Source organism: Coregonus clupeaformis, chromosome 8 (genome assembly GCF_020615455.1).
Source record: "Coregonus clupeaformis isolate EN_2021a chromosome 8, ASM2061545v1, whole genome shotgun sequence".
Lineage (NCBI taxonomy): Eukaryota > Metazoa > Chordata > Actinopteri > Salmoniformes > Salmonidae > Coregonus > Coregonus clupeaformis.
Genome location: NC_059199.1, coordinates 40,460,101 through 40,472,600, shown reverse-complemented (window position 1 = coordinate 40,472,600; position 12,500 = coordinate 40,460,101). Strand labels below are relative to the sequence as shown.

Here is a 12,500-nt window from a genome sequence, read left to right as displayed (position 1 = left end):
CCTGCCACATCCGACGAGCGTCAGAGCCGGTGTAGTACGATTCAATCTTAGTCCTGTATTGACTCTTGGTTCATCTGAGGGCATAGCGGGATTTCTTATAAGCTTCCGGATTAGTGTCTCGCTCCTTGAAAGCGGCAGCTCTTTAAATCGGTGTGGATGTTACCTGTAATCCATGGCAGCTGGTTGGGATATGTACGCACGGTCACTGTTGGGACGACATCGTCGGAGCACTTATTGATGAAGCTGGTGACTGAGGTGGTGTACTCCTCAATGCCATTGGATGAATCCCGGAACATATTACAGTCTGTGCTAGCAAAACAGTCCTGTAGCGTAGCATCCGCGTCATCTGACCACTTCCGTAATGAGCGAGTCACTGTACTTCCTGCTTTAGTTTTTGCTTGTAAGCAGGAATCAGGAGGATAGAATTATGGTCAGATTTTCCAAATGGAGAGCTAGGGCTTTGTGTGTGTCTCTGTGTGTGGAGTAAAGGTGGTCTAGAGTTTTTGTGTCATGCTGGTAGAAATTAGGTGAAATTGATTTAAGTTTCCCTGTATTCAAGTCCCCGGCCACTAGGAGCGCCGCTTCTGGATGAGCATTTTCTTGTTTGCTTATGGGCTTATACAGCTCATTGAGTGCGGTCTTAGTGCCAGCTTCGGTTTGTGGTTGTAAACAGATGGCTACGAATAATATAGATGAAATCTCTCTTGGTAGATAGTGTGGTCTACAGCTTATCATGAGGTACTCTACCTCAGGCGAACAATACCTCGAGACCTCTTTAATATTAGAAATCGGGCACCAGCTGTTATTGACAAATAGACACCCACCCCCACCCCTCGTCATACCAGACGTAGCTGTTCTGTCCTGCCGATGCACGGAAAACCCAGCCAACTCTATATTGTCTGTGTCGTCAGCCACGACTCTGTGAAACATAAGATATTACAGTTTTTAATGTCCCGTTGGTAGGATAATCTTTGTTCTGATATCCAGAAGCTCTTTTCGGTCATAAGAGACGATAGCAGCAACATTATGTACAAAATAAGTTACAAACAATGCGGAAAAACAAACAAAATAACACAGTTGTTTAGGAGCCCGTAAAACGGCAGCCATCCCCTCTGGCGTTCAATTTGGGTTCCGAGCCAGAACCAGCTGAGAACCACTGGTCTAAAGTGCCTTCCTTCTTTTCCTCGCGGACACCTTTTCCGAAACCTCTCTGTCCTCTGCTCTGGTTGATTGAAAACCTACCAGAAATTAACTGGAATGACATCTAGCCTACTAGCCTAGGCTCAACAACACTAACATTGTGTTACCAAAGCAGAAACAGGCTCTCAACCAGGCTAAGTCAGGTCATGGTAATCAGCCAACGGGAATCTACATCGGATGTCTGTAGGGAACTGTGAGAGAATAAACCCTCATGTTGTTGTTGTTCTTGTTTATTGTTGTTTTCTACAGGGCCGGCCTGGACCTGGTGGTGAACCTGGACTCACTGTAAGTACTAACAGACTCAACAGAACCTGAACACTGTTTAGTACAGGCTACATATAACCTGATCACTACAAATCCACTGGGACTAACCCTCAGTCATAACTAAGGCCCAGAGTTTTATTGACCACATTACCTAATTAGGAGTACAGAGGTATGGGGGGGACTCCAGTCCATACCCTAGTCATAAGGGCTACATAACCCTGTCATAACAGCTTTTGGCAGCTGATTCTACAATGTTATAACTAGTCTCTTCCACCAGTCAAGTCAACATGGTCTCAGAGCATTTCGTATTATTCTGTACGTAAATCCGAGACAGTCCATTAAGATATGTTATGCTTCGTATGGTATGTAGTAATTTGTGGTTGTCCATCACCCATTTTGTATGATATGCTGCGAATTGTAATTCACATTGTCATGAATTTGCAAAACGTACAATATGTTACAAATTTGCAAAATTTACAATATGTTATGAATTTGCTAAACATATGATATGTTATGAATTCTAGCTAGGTGGCTAGGTGGCTAATGTTAGCTAGCTTGCTAGGGTTAGGGGTTAGGGTTAAGGTTAGGTTAAGTGTATGAGTTAGGTTAAAGGGTTAAGGTTAGGGTTAGGGGAAGGGTTAGCTAAAAGGGTTAAGGTTAGGGCTAGGGTTAGGGGAAGGGTTAGGTAACATGCTAGGTAGTTGCAAAGTAGCTCAAAAGTAGGAAGTAGATGAAAAGTTGTTAATTAGCTAAAATGTTAAAGTTGTCCGTGATGCGATTCGAACTGGCAACTTTTGGGTTGCTAGATGTTCGCGTTACCACCCATCCACCACGACCAACCCCCCTTATTTCATTTTTGCCTTAAGTAACCATACCAAATGTAACATATTATGCTAAATGGAGTGTCTCAGATTTACGTACAGAATAATATGAAATGCTCTGGGACCAGGTTGTTACAGTCGGTACAAGACCTCTGATACAGGATCAGATATTTGTTCTTACATTTACATTTACATTTACGTCATTTAGCAGACGCTCTTATCCAGAGCATTCTGGTGCATTCACCTTATAGCCTTCAATTGTTTTGTTGTCAGGGTAATCTGATCCTAGATCTGTGGTTAAGGCTGAAGTCTTCCTTGCAGGTTGAGGAATATGACATGTAGTTAGGGCAGAAGACCACTAGGCGGTGCTGTGTAGCTATATTTGACAGACTACTTACAGACTATATTGACAGAGTGAAGTCAGTCAGTGATACGCATGGCTGAATGACTGACTAACATGAATTTCTTTGTTTACATTTAATTTAATCACTTATTATGACACATTGAACACACATTGATTGTTTTCTCTCAGTCAGGGTTAGATTGATGCTCACTGTGTGTATTGTGTTCTGTCTCTGTAGACACAGATGCTCTTAATTGAATTAACAGAAGATAATTGCTTAAACAAATCATACATGTCTCATTATGCACATTTGTTTGTGATTATATGATTACACACAGACTTAACTAATCTCTCATCCCTCTTTCCCTCTCTCTATCCCTCTCTCTCTGTAGGGACCCGGACTGCCTGGACTGGCTGTAAGTCGTTAACTGTTGATTATAAAGAATGAAATACTTATTTAGAAAAAAAGAACTAGTCAAAAACTAAATATTATTCTGAACTGAATTACACTGGCAGTGTATCCTCTTCTGCCAGAAGGATGAATATCTCTCTCTCTCTCTCTCTCTCTCTCTCTCTCTCTCTCTCTCTCTCTCTCTCTCTCTCTCTCTCTCTCTCTCTCTCTCTCTCTCTCTCTCTCTCTCTCTCTGTCTCTCTTTCTCTGTCTCTCTTTCTCTTTCTCTTTCTCTTTCTTTCTCTTTCTGTCTCTCTCTCTCTCTCTCTCTCTCTCTCTCTCTCTCTCTCTCTCTCTCTCTCTCTCTCTCTCTCTCTCTCTCTCTCTCTCTCTCTCTCTCTCTCTCTCTCTCTCTCTCTCTCTCTCTCTCTCTAGGGAGCCCCAGGCCCAATCGGCCTTCCCGGTGAGATTGGACAGACTGGACCTACGGTAAGACCCTCACCATTGTTGTCGAAGAAGAAGAAAACCATTGTTGTCTTATGTCTGATAGCACACACGTTATACAATCTGTTAGATACTCTTAATCTCTCAACTAATTCCCACCCTCCTCTTCCTCCCTCTTCTCTCAGGGCATATTGGGAGCACCTGGACCTCCAGGAATTCCAGGACCCCCAGGAAAACCAGTACGTTTACACCTAGAACCAGCAAGAACCCAGAAAATAAACACTTAGAACTAGTAAATAACAGTAAGTTTACCCCTAGAACCAGCAAGAAACCAGTAAATAAACACTTAGTATTAGTAAAAACCAGTAAGCACACACCTACCACCATACCGCCATACGAGCAAGTACAAACCTAGTACTAGAAACCAGTAACTTAAAATCACCAAGATACCAGTAAGATGTAGTAAGAAACCAGTAACTTAATGCAGAATAACAATGGTGAGTTGCAAACAAGAAACCAGTGTTCCAGCGATAACCCAGTAATCCCAGTCCAGATGACCAGTACATTTTCACCGGTAAGTGTACCAAAGCAGCTCAATTAAGCATCAACTGTACACAGTGCAGTGTGTGTATCTTAGCTCCCCAGTCTATTCTACAAGTTACACAGTATCTCTCCCCATGAGTGACTTCAGGTGGGGAGCAGCCTCATAGAGTGATGCTCCCAGCCATTGGGGAGTCTATTTGTTTTGGTTTACCGGTGTTGCAGAGTAAATACATTCCCATTAGATCTGTCTCTCCTGTCTCATCTCACTGCTCCCTGCATACATCAGCCCAGGGAGGCATGTTTTACCCTAACTCAATATACACACATTCAGAACAGCTGCCTCAGCACTGTGTTAAAACAAATATCTGTCTCTGTCTTCCTTTCTCTTTCTTTCTTTCTTTCTTTCTTTCTTTCTTTCTTTCTTTCTTTCTTTCTTTCTTTCTTTCTTTCTTTCTTTCTTTCTTTCTTTCTTTCTTTCTTTCTTTCTTTCTTTCTTTCTTTCTTTCTTTCTTTCTTTCTTTCTCTCTCTCTCTCTCTCTCTCTCTCTCTCTCTCTCTCTCTCTCTCTCTCTCTCTCTCTCTCTCTCTCTCTCTCTCCCACTTTCTCTTTCTTTCTCTCTCTTTCTCTCCCCCCTTCTCTTTCTGTCTCCAGGGTCCTCCAGGGAAGTTCTTGGGAGGAGAGGAGGGCAGTGCAGACTTCCAGGTAAGATCCCTCTACACCTCCAACTATCCTCATCGTTTGTCTCTTGTCTTTGTACCTGTTCTACCCCACTGCACCCTTCTGCCCTCGTCCCATTGGATAGCTCCTTGCCCCTGGCTTAATACCTTACAGTTGACCCTAAGCAAGCCTTACAGAGCAGTAAGCTCATAGCCCAAAGCCTGTAGGATCAATCCTCAAACCTAGAGCTCCTGGCAATCTAGTTATAGTTTGTGACATATAGACATAGCTTTCCGGTTCGCTGTCACTAAACCCCATCCAGTACAAGTCCTAATCCAAGTCCTATGCTGAGTGCCCAACATAGCAGAGATGGTGCCCAACATAGGGGAGATCAATTCCTCTCCTCTGTTCTTCTCCATCTCTCTCATTAGAGATAGGGGCCTTGTCACTGAGACGTTTTACACTCTTGCTCTCATCCCTCTCTCTCCTTTCATCTAACACCGAAAGAGGATTCACAGCCCTCCTTTGATCCCCTCTCTCTCCCTTCATTCATGTCCCTCTCTCATCCCTCCCTTAGTCTTCTCGTTAATCCAAGTCCTTCATAATGTGATGCCCCACTGAGGATTTTATAACGAGAGAAAAAGAGAGTCAGCACACTGATCAATTGGCCGCTTTGTTCGCTTTCGGCTGAGAAACAGACTTAGAATTTTGACTTTGGTGTTCTTCTCGCTCTTCCTTCCCACTCTCTCTCTCTCTCTCTCTCTCTCTCTCTCTCTCTCTCTCTCTCTCTCTCTCTCTCTCTCTCTCTCTCTCTCTCTCTCTCTCTCTCTCTCTCTCTCTCTCTCTCTCTCTCTCTCTCTCTCTCTCTCTCTCTCTCTCTCTCTCTCTCGCTCTCTCTCTGTCTCTCGCTCTCTCTCTGTCTCTCTCTCTTTCTCTCTTTCTCTCTTTCTCTCTCTCTATCTCTCTCTCTCAACCCCCACTCTATCTTAAACCCCCCTCTCTCTCTCTCCCTCTCACCCCCCCCTCTCTCTCCACAGTGTCCAATCAACTGCCCAGCAGGGCCTAAGGGTCCCCAGGGACTGCAGGGGGTCAAGGTATGTGAGTCATCATCAGGAGAAAAACTAGATATTTTCCTGTCAAGAACTGAAATAAGGTTATTCCGTAATCTGTGTACAGTATTCCTGTCAGTGCCGCTGTCATTTATTAACTGAATTAATAGTTAATGATTGATTGATTGAAACATCTATTACTGTAATAACAATGTAATATCTGTAAACTAACTAACTATTATGTTCTAGGGACACAAAGGTCGTGCTGGTGTGCTGGGAAAGCCTGGTAGCATTGGGAAACTGGTGAGTCCTAAAGAGTCTGTCTATCTGACAGGCTGACTGTCTGTTTCTTTGTGCCAGTCTATCTGTGTTTTGTTGGTCACAGAGGAATGATCCTGGCTCTATCTGAGGCATTTATGTTTGAAAATCTAACAATACTTCAAGGGTGTGAAAAGTAGTCTTTTTCATACATGCTTCCAATAAAACACACACACATTACATGCCGACCAGTAGAAGAAGCAGGCTTAGCGCTAATGAACCCCCTGAGGCACATGACTGGCACTAATCTGGGTGTGATTAGTCAGGTCTGGCCCGGGCAGCCAGGCTGCACGCAGCGAGCCCAGATGAAAGGGATGATTGAGAGCCAGGTACATGTGGAGTGGATAAGAGAGTAGGAGTTAGAGTGGCCGACTCAGCCTGGTGTATTAAGCAGAGCTAATGAGCCCCCAGAAGGACCTGAGACACTCCTTCAGAGCAGGAGGGTTTAGCACCTGATCTGCACTCTGTCTGTCTGTCTGTCTGTCTCAGTCGGGCTCTGCTGATCACTGCTCATTTAGACAGAGACACTCCCTGGCCATCATACAGAGACACTCCCTGGCCATCATACAGAGAATACTCCCTGGCCATCATATAGAGACACTCCCTGACCATCATACAGAGAACACTCCCTGGCCATCATACAGAGACACTCCCTGGCCATCATACAGAGAACACTCCCTGGCCATCATACAGAGAACACTCCCTGGCCATCATACAGAGAATACTCCCTTACCATCATACAGAGACACTCCCTGGCCATCATACAGAGAACACTTTATTCTACTGATTTCAGTTGGCTGCTATTTACTGAGGAGTAATGTAGTAGCAGAAGATACAGCTCACGATAGATACATGCATGAAACGCTTTTAGTTATGTTATTGTCACATTTTTTATTTATCTCTGTCTCTCTCTCTCTGTCTCTATCTCTGTCTCTCACTCTCAATTCAATTCAGTTTAAGGGCTTTATTGGCATGGGAAACATATGTTTACATAATAAACAATACAGAAATTAACAATAAACATTACACTCACAAAAGTTCCAAAAGAATAAAGACATTGTCTGTCTGTCTGTCTCTCTCTCTCTCTCTCTCTCTCTTTTTTTCTCTCTCTCTCAGGGTACGAAGGGAGAGGTCGGCATCTCTGGTGAGCAGGGAATCCCAGGACCCCCGGTAATGACCTTCATCTACCTATGACTGATTCAACATGCACAATGTTATGTAAACATTATAGTAAAGCAATATGGTCAGAGCACAGATGTTGTTAGAATGTTGTGAGAATAAAATACAGATGTTAAGCCACTTTTACTCATGCAACATTGACATAATATCATTTATTTCAACTCTCACTTTCTCTCCATCTAATAGGGTCCTATGGGATTGAGGGGTTACCCAGGAATGATGGGCCCCAAGGGAGAGACGGTGAGTTAAAATACACCTCTCTATCTCCTTTACCACACTCTCTCTATCCACCACACTTGGCACTCCACTACCTCTCCTCCTCCCTTTGTTTCTATCTGCATAATAAACACTATCTGTTACCTTCTAAGGGGACATATGGAAAGAATCCAAACTCTGTCCTCTCTCTCACTCCCTCCATGTCTCTGTCTCTGTCTCTCTCTCTCTTTTCTCTCATGCACTCTCTCTCTCTCTCTTTCTCTCTCTCGCTCTCTAATGAGAACGGCTTGTCTGGGACCACTGTTCCTCCGTCTGTAGTTAATGATCCAGGAAGGCCATCCATCTTAGCGTTAGTATTAGCTGTATTAGCCAAGTTAGCACCCAGGCTAGGTGCCAAGCAGAATGGCTGGCTGTTGGTGTGTAGCTCATATTAACCAAAAGCACTAATCGCTAAGTGCTAATCATCCTTTTATCACGGTGGTTAGCATGTTTGCGCTCGTTAGCATGCCCCATAGACACTGATGGAGATGATAATAACTTAAAGAACAACAACCTGTGGGGATGTGTTACACTTGTTAAAGTACCGCTATCTCCTTCTGAAAGATATCAATCAAATCAAATCAAATTGTATTTGTCACATGCGCCGAATACAACAGGTGTAGACCTTACAGTGAAATGCTTACTTACAAGCCCTTAACCAACAATGCAGTTTTAAGAAAAAAAAGATTTAAAAAAGATTAAAAAAAAAAGAAATGATTAAAGAGCAGCAGTAAAATAGCAGCAGTGAGGCTATATAAAAGGGGTACTAGTACAGAGTCAATGTGTGGGGTCACAGGTCAGTCAAGGTAATTGAGGTAATATGTACATGTAGGTAGAATCACAGTGACTATGCATAGATAATAAAAAGAGAGTGGCAGCAGCGTAAAAGAGTGGGTGGGCCATACCAGGCAGTGATGCAACCAGTCATGATTCTCTCGATGGTGAGGCTGTAGAACTTGTTGAGAATCTGAGGACCCATGCCAAATCTTTTCAGTCTCCTGAGGGGGAATAGGCTTTGTCGTGCCCTCTTCACGACTGTCTTGGTGTGTTTGGACCATGATAGTTTGTTGGTGATGTGGACACCAAGGAACTTGAAGCTCTCAACCTGCTCCACTACAGCCCCGTCGATGAGAATGGGGGCATGCATGGTCCTCCTTTTCCTGTAGTCCACAATCATCTCCTTCGTCTTGATCATGTTGAGGGAGAGGTTGTTATCTTGGCACCACACGGCTAGGTCTCTGACCTCCTCCCTATAGGCTGTCTCATCATTGTCGGTGATCAGGCCTACCACTGTTGTGTCGTCGGCAAACTTAATGATGGTGTTGGAGTCATGCCTGGCCATGCAGTCATGGGTGAACAGGGAGTACAGGAGGGGACTAAGCACGTAGCCCTGAGGGGCCCCCGTGTTGAGGATCAGCATGGCAGATGTGTTGCTACCTACCCTTACCACCTGGGGGGTGACCCGTCAAGAAGTCCAGGATCCAGTTGCAGAGGGAGGTGTTTAGTCCCAGGGTCCTTAGCTTAGTGATGAGCTTTGAGGGCACTATGGTGTTGAACGCTGAGCTGTAGTCAATGAATAGCATTCTCACGTAGGTGTTCATTTTGTACAGGTGGGAAAAGGCGGTGTGGAGTACAATAGAGATTGCATCACCTGTGGATCTGTTGGGGAGGTATGCAAATTGGAGTGGATCTAGGGTTTCTGTGATAATGGTGTTGATGTGAGCCATGACCAGCCTTTCAAAGCACTTCATGGCTACCGACGTGAGTGCTATGGGTCTGTAGTCATTTAGTCAGGTTACCTTAGTGTTCTTGGGCACAGGGACTATGGTGGTCTGCTTGAAACATGTTGGTATTACAGACTCAGACAGGGACAGGTTGAAAATGTCAGTGAAGACACTTTCAAGTTGGTCAGCGCATGCTCGGAGAACACGTCCTGATGCTCTCATGCATGCTTCAGTGTTACTTGCCTCGAAGCGAGCATAGAAGTCATTTAGCTCGTCTGGTAGGCTCGTGTCACTGGGCAGCTTGCAGCTGTGCTTCCCTTTGTAGTCTGTAATAGTTTGCAAGCCCTGCCACATCCGACGAGTGTCGGAGCCGGTGTAGTATGATTCAATCTTAGTCCTGTATTGACGCTTTGCCTGTTTGATGGTTCGTCAGAGGGCATTGCGAGATTTCTTATAAGCGTCCGAGTTACAGTCCCGCTCCTTGAAAGCGGCAGCTCTACCCTTCAACTCAGTGCGGATGTTGCCTGTAATCCATGGCTTCTGGTTGGGGTATGTACGTACGGTCACTGTGGGGACAACGACATCGATGCACTTATTGATGAAGACATTGACTGATGTGGTGTACTCCTCAATGCCATCGGAAGAATCCCGGAACATATTCCAGTCTGTGCTAGCAAAACAGTCCTGTAGCTTAGCATCTGCATCATCTGACCACTTCTTTATTGACCGAGTCACTGGTGCTTCCTGCTTTAGCTTTTGCTTGTAAGCAGGAATCAGAAGGACATCATTATTTTCAGATTTGCAAAATGGAGGGCGAGGGAGAGCTTTGTACGCGTCTCTGTGTGTGGAGTAAATGTGGTCTAGAGTTTTTTTTCCTCTGGTTGCACATTTAACATGCTGGTAGAAATTAGGAAAAATGGATTAAAGTTTCCCTGCATTGAAGTCCCCATCCACTAGGAGCGCCGCCTCCGGATGAGCGTTGTCCTGTTTGCTTATAGCCTTATACAGCTCATTGAGTGCGGTCTTAGTGCCAGCATCGGTTTGTGTTGGAAATAGACATCTATGAAAAATACAGATGAAAACTCTCTTAGTAAATAGTGTGGTCTACAGCTTATCATGAAATACTCTACCTCAGGTGAGCAAAACCTAGAGACTTCCTTAGTATTAGATTTGGTGCACCAGCTGTTGTTTACAAATAGACACAGACCGCCACCCCTTGTCTTACCGGAGGCGGCTGTTCTATTTTGCCGATGCAGCGTAAACCCTGCTAGCTGTATGTTATTCATGTCATCGTTCAGCCACGACCCGTTGGTAGGATATTCGTGAACGTAGCTCATCTATTTTGTTATCAAATGATTGTACGTTGGCTAATAGGACTGATGGTAGAGGCAGATTACCCACACACCGTCGGATCCTTACAAGGCACCCCGACCTATGTCCCCGATATCTCCGTCTCTTTCTCCTGCGAATGACGGGGATTTGGGCCTTGTCGGGTGTCTGAAGTAAATCCTTTGCGTCCGACTCGTTAAAGAAAAAATCTTTGTCCAGTACGAGGTGAGTAATCGCTGTCCTGATATCCAGAAGCTCTTTTCGGTCATGAGAGACGGTGGCAGAAACATTATGTACAAAATAAGTTACAAATAACGCGAAAAATCACACACAATAGCACAATTGGTTAGGAGCCCGTAAAACGACAGCCATCTCCTCCGGCGCCATTATCTACTTTCAGACAAAGCCTACCTTCAGACATAGCTTACCTTCAGACATAGCTTACCTTCCGACATAGCTTACCTTCAGACATACACTACCGTTCAAAATGTTGGGGTCACAGAAATGTCCTTGTTTTCGAAAGAAAAGCATTTTTTTTGTTCATTAAAATAACATCAAATTGATCAGAAAAACAGTGTAGACATTGTTAATGTTGTAAATGGCTATTGTAGCTGGAAATGGCAGATTTGTAATGGAATATCTACAGCAACCATCAGTCCTGTGTTCCAATAGCACGTTGTGTTTGCTAATCCAAGTTTATCATTTTAAAAGGTTAATTGATCATTAGAAAGCCCTTTTGCAATTATGTTAGCACAGCTGAAAACTGTTGTGCTGATTAAAGAAGCAATACAACTGGCCTTCTTGAGACTAGTTGAGTATCTGGAGCATCAGCAATTGTGGGTTCGATTACAGGCTCAAAATGGCCAGAAACAAATAACTTTCTTCTGAAACTCGTCAGTCTATTCTTGCTCTGAGAAATGAAGGCTATTCCATGCGAGAAATTGCCAAGAAACTGAAGATCTCATACAACGCTGTGTACTACTCCCTTCACAGAAGAGCGCAAACTGGATCTAACCAGAATAGAAAGAGGAGTGGGAGGCCCCGTTGCACAACTGAGCCAGAGGACTAATACATTAGAGTGTCTAGTTTGAGAAACAGACGCCTCACAGGTCCTCAACTGGCAGCTTCATTAAATAGTACCTGCAAAACACCAGTCTCAACATCAACAGTGAAGAGGCGACTCCGGGATGCTGACCTTCTAGGCAGAGTTGCAAAGCAAAAACCATATCCCATCTTAATCTTTTATTTTTATTGGTCAGTCTGAGATATGGCTTTTTTTCTGGCCAGTTTTATTGCTTCTTTAATCAGCACAACAGTTTTCAGCTGTGCTAACATAATTGCAAAAGGGTTTTCTAATGATCAATTAGCCTTTTAAAATGATAAACTTGGATTAGCAAACACAACGTGCCATTGGAACACAGGACTGATGGTTGCTGATAATGGGCCTCTGTACGCCCTATGTAAATATTCCATAAAAAATCAGCTGTTTCCAGCTACAATAGCCATTTACAACATTAACAAGGTCTACACTGTATTTCTGATCAATTTTATGTTATTTTAATGGACAAAAAAAGTGATTTCAAAAACAAGGACATTTCTAAGTGACCCCAAACTTTTGAACGGTAGTGTAGCTTACCTTCAGACATAGGCTACCTTCAGACGTAGCCTACATTCAGACATATCCTACCTTCAGACACTTTTTTAATTTATTTAACTAGGCAAGTCAGTTAAGAACAAATTCTTATTTACAATGACGGCCTACACCGGCCAAACCCGGACGACGCTGGGCCAATTGTGCGCCGCCCTATGGGACTCCCAATCACGGCCGGTTGTGATACAGCCTGTAAACTGTAGTGACGCCTCAAGCACTGAGATGCAGCGCCTTAGACCGCTGCGCCACTCGGGAGCCCAAAGACATAGCCTACCTTCAGATGTAGCCTACCTTCAGACGTAGCCTACCTTCAGACATAGCCTACCTTCAGA

General features: G+C 44.1%; 1 protein-coding gene across 1 annotated transcript in view; it reads left to right on the top strand.

Moving 5' to 3' along the window:
- The window catches only part of LOC121572030 (collagen alpha-2(IX) chain-like), a 32,091-nt gene that overhangs the window by 7,107 nt on the left and 12,484 nt on the right, over positions 1-12,500 (top strand). The window contains exons 6-14 of the mRNA XM_041883885.2: positions 1,450-1,485; positions 3,021-3,044; positions 3,455-3,508; positions 3,649-3,702; positions 4,658-4,708; positions 5,701-5,757; positions 5,962-6,015; positions 7,147-7,200; positions 7,396-7,449. Of these exons, the coding sequence (XP_041739819.1) occupies positions 1,450-1,485; positions 3,021-3,044; positions 3,455-3,508; positions 3,649-3,702; positions 4,658-4,708; positions 5,701-5,757; positions 5,962-6,015; positions 7,147-7,200; positions 7,396-7,449 (438 nt within the window). The remainder of the gene's footprint in view (positions 1-1,449; positions 1,486-3,020; positions 3,045-3,454; positions 3,509-3,648; positions 3,703-4,657; positions 4,709-5,700; positions 5,758-5,961; positions 6,016-7,146; positions 7,201-7,395; positions 7,450-12,500) is intronic.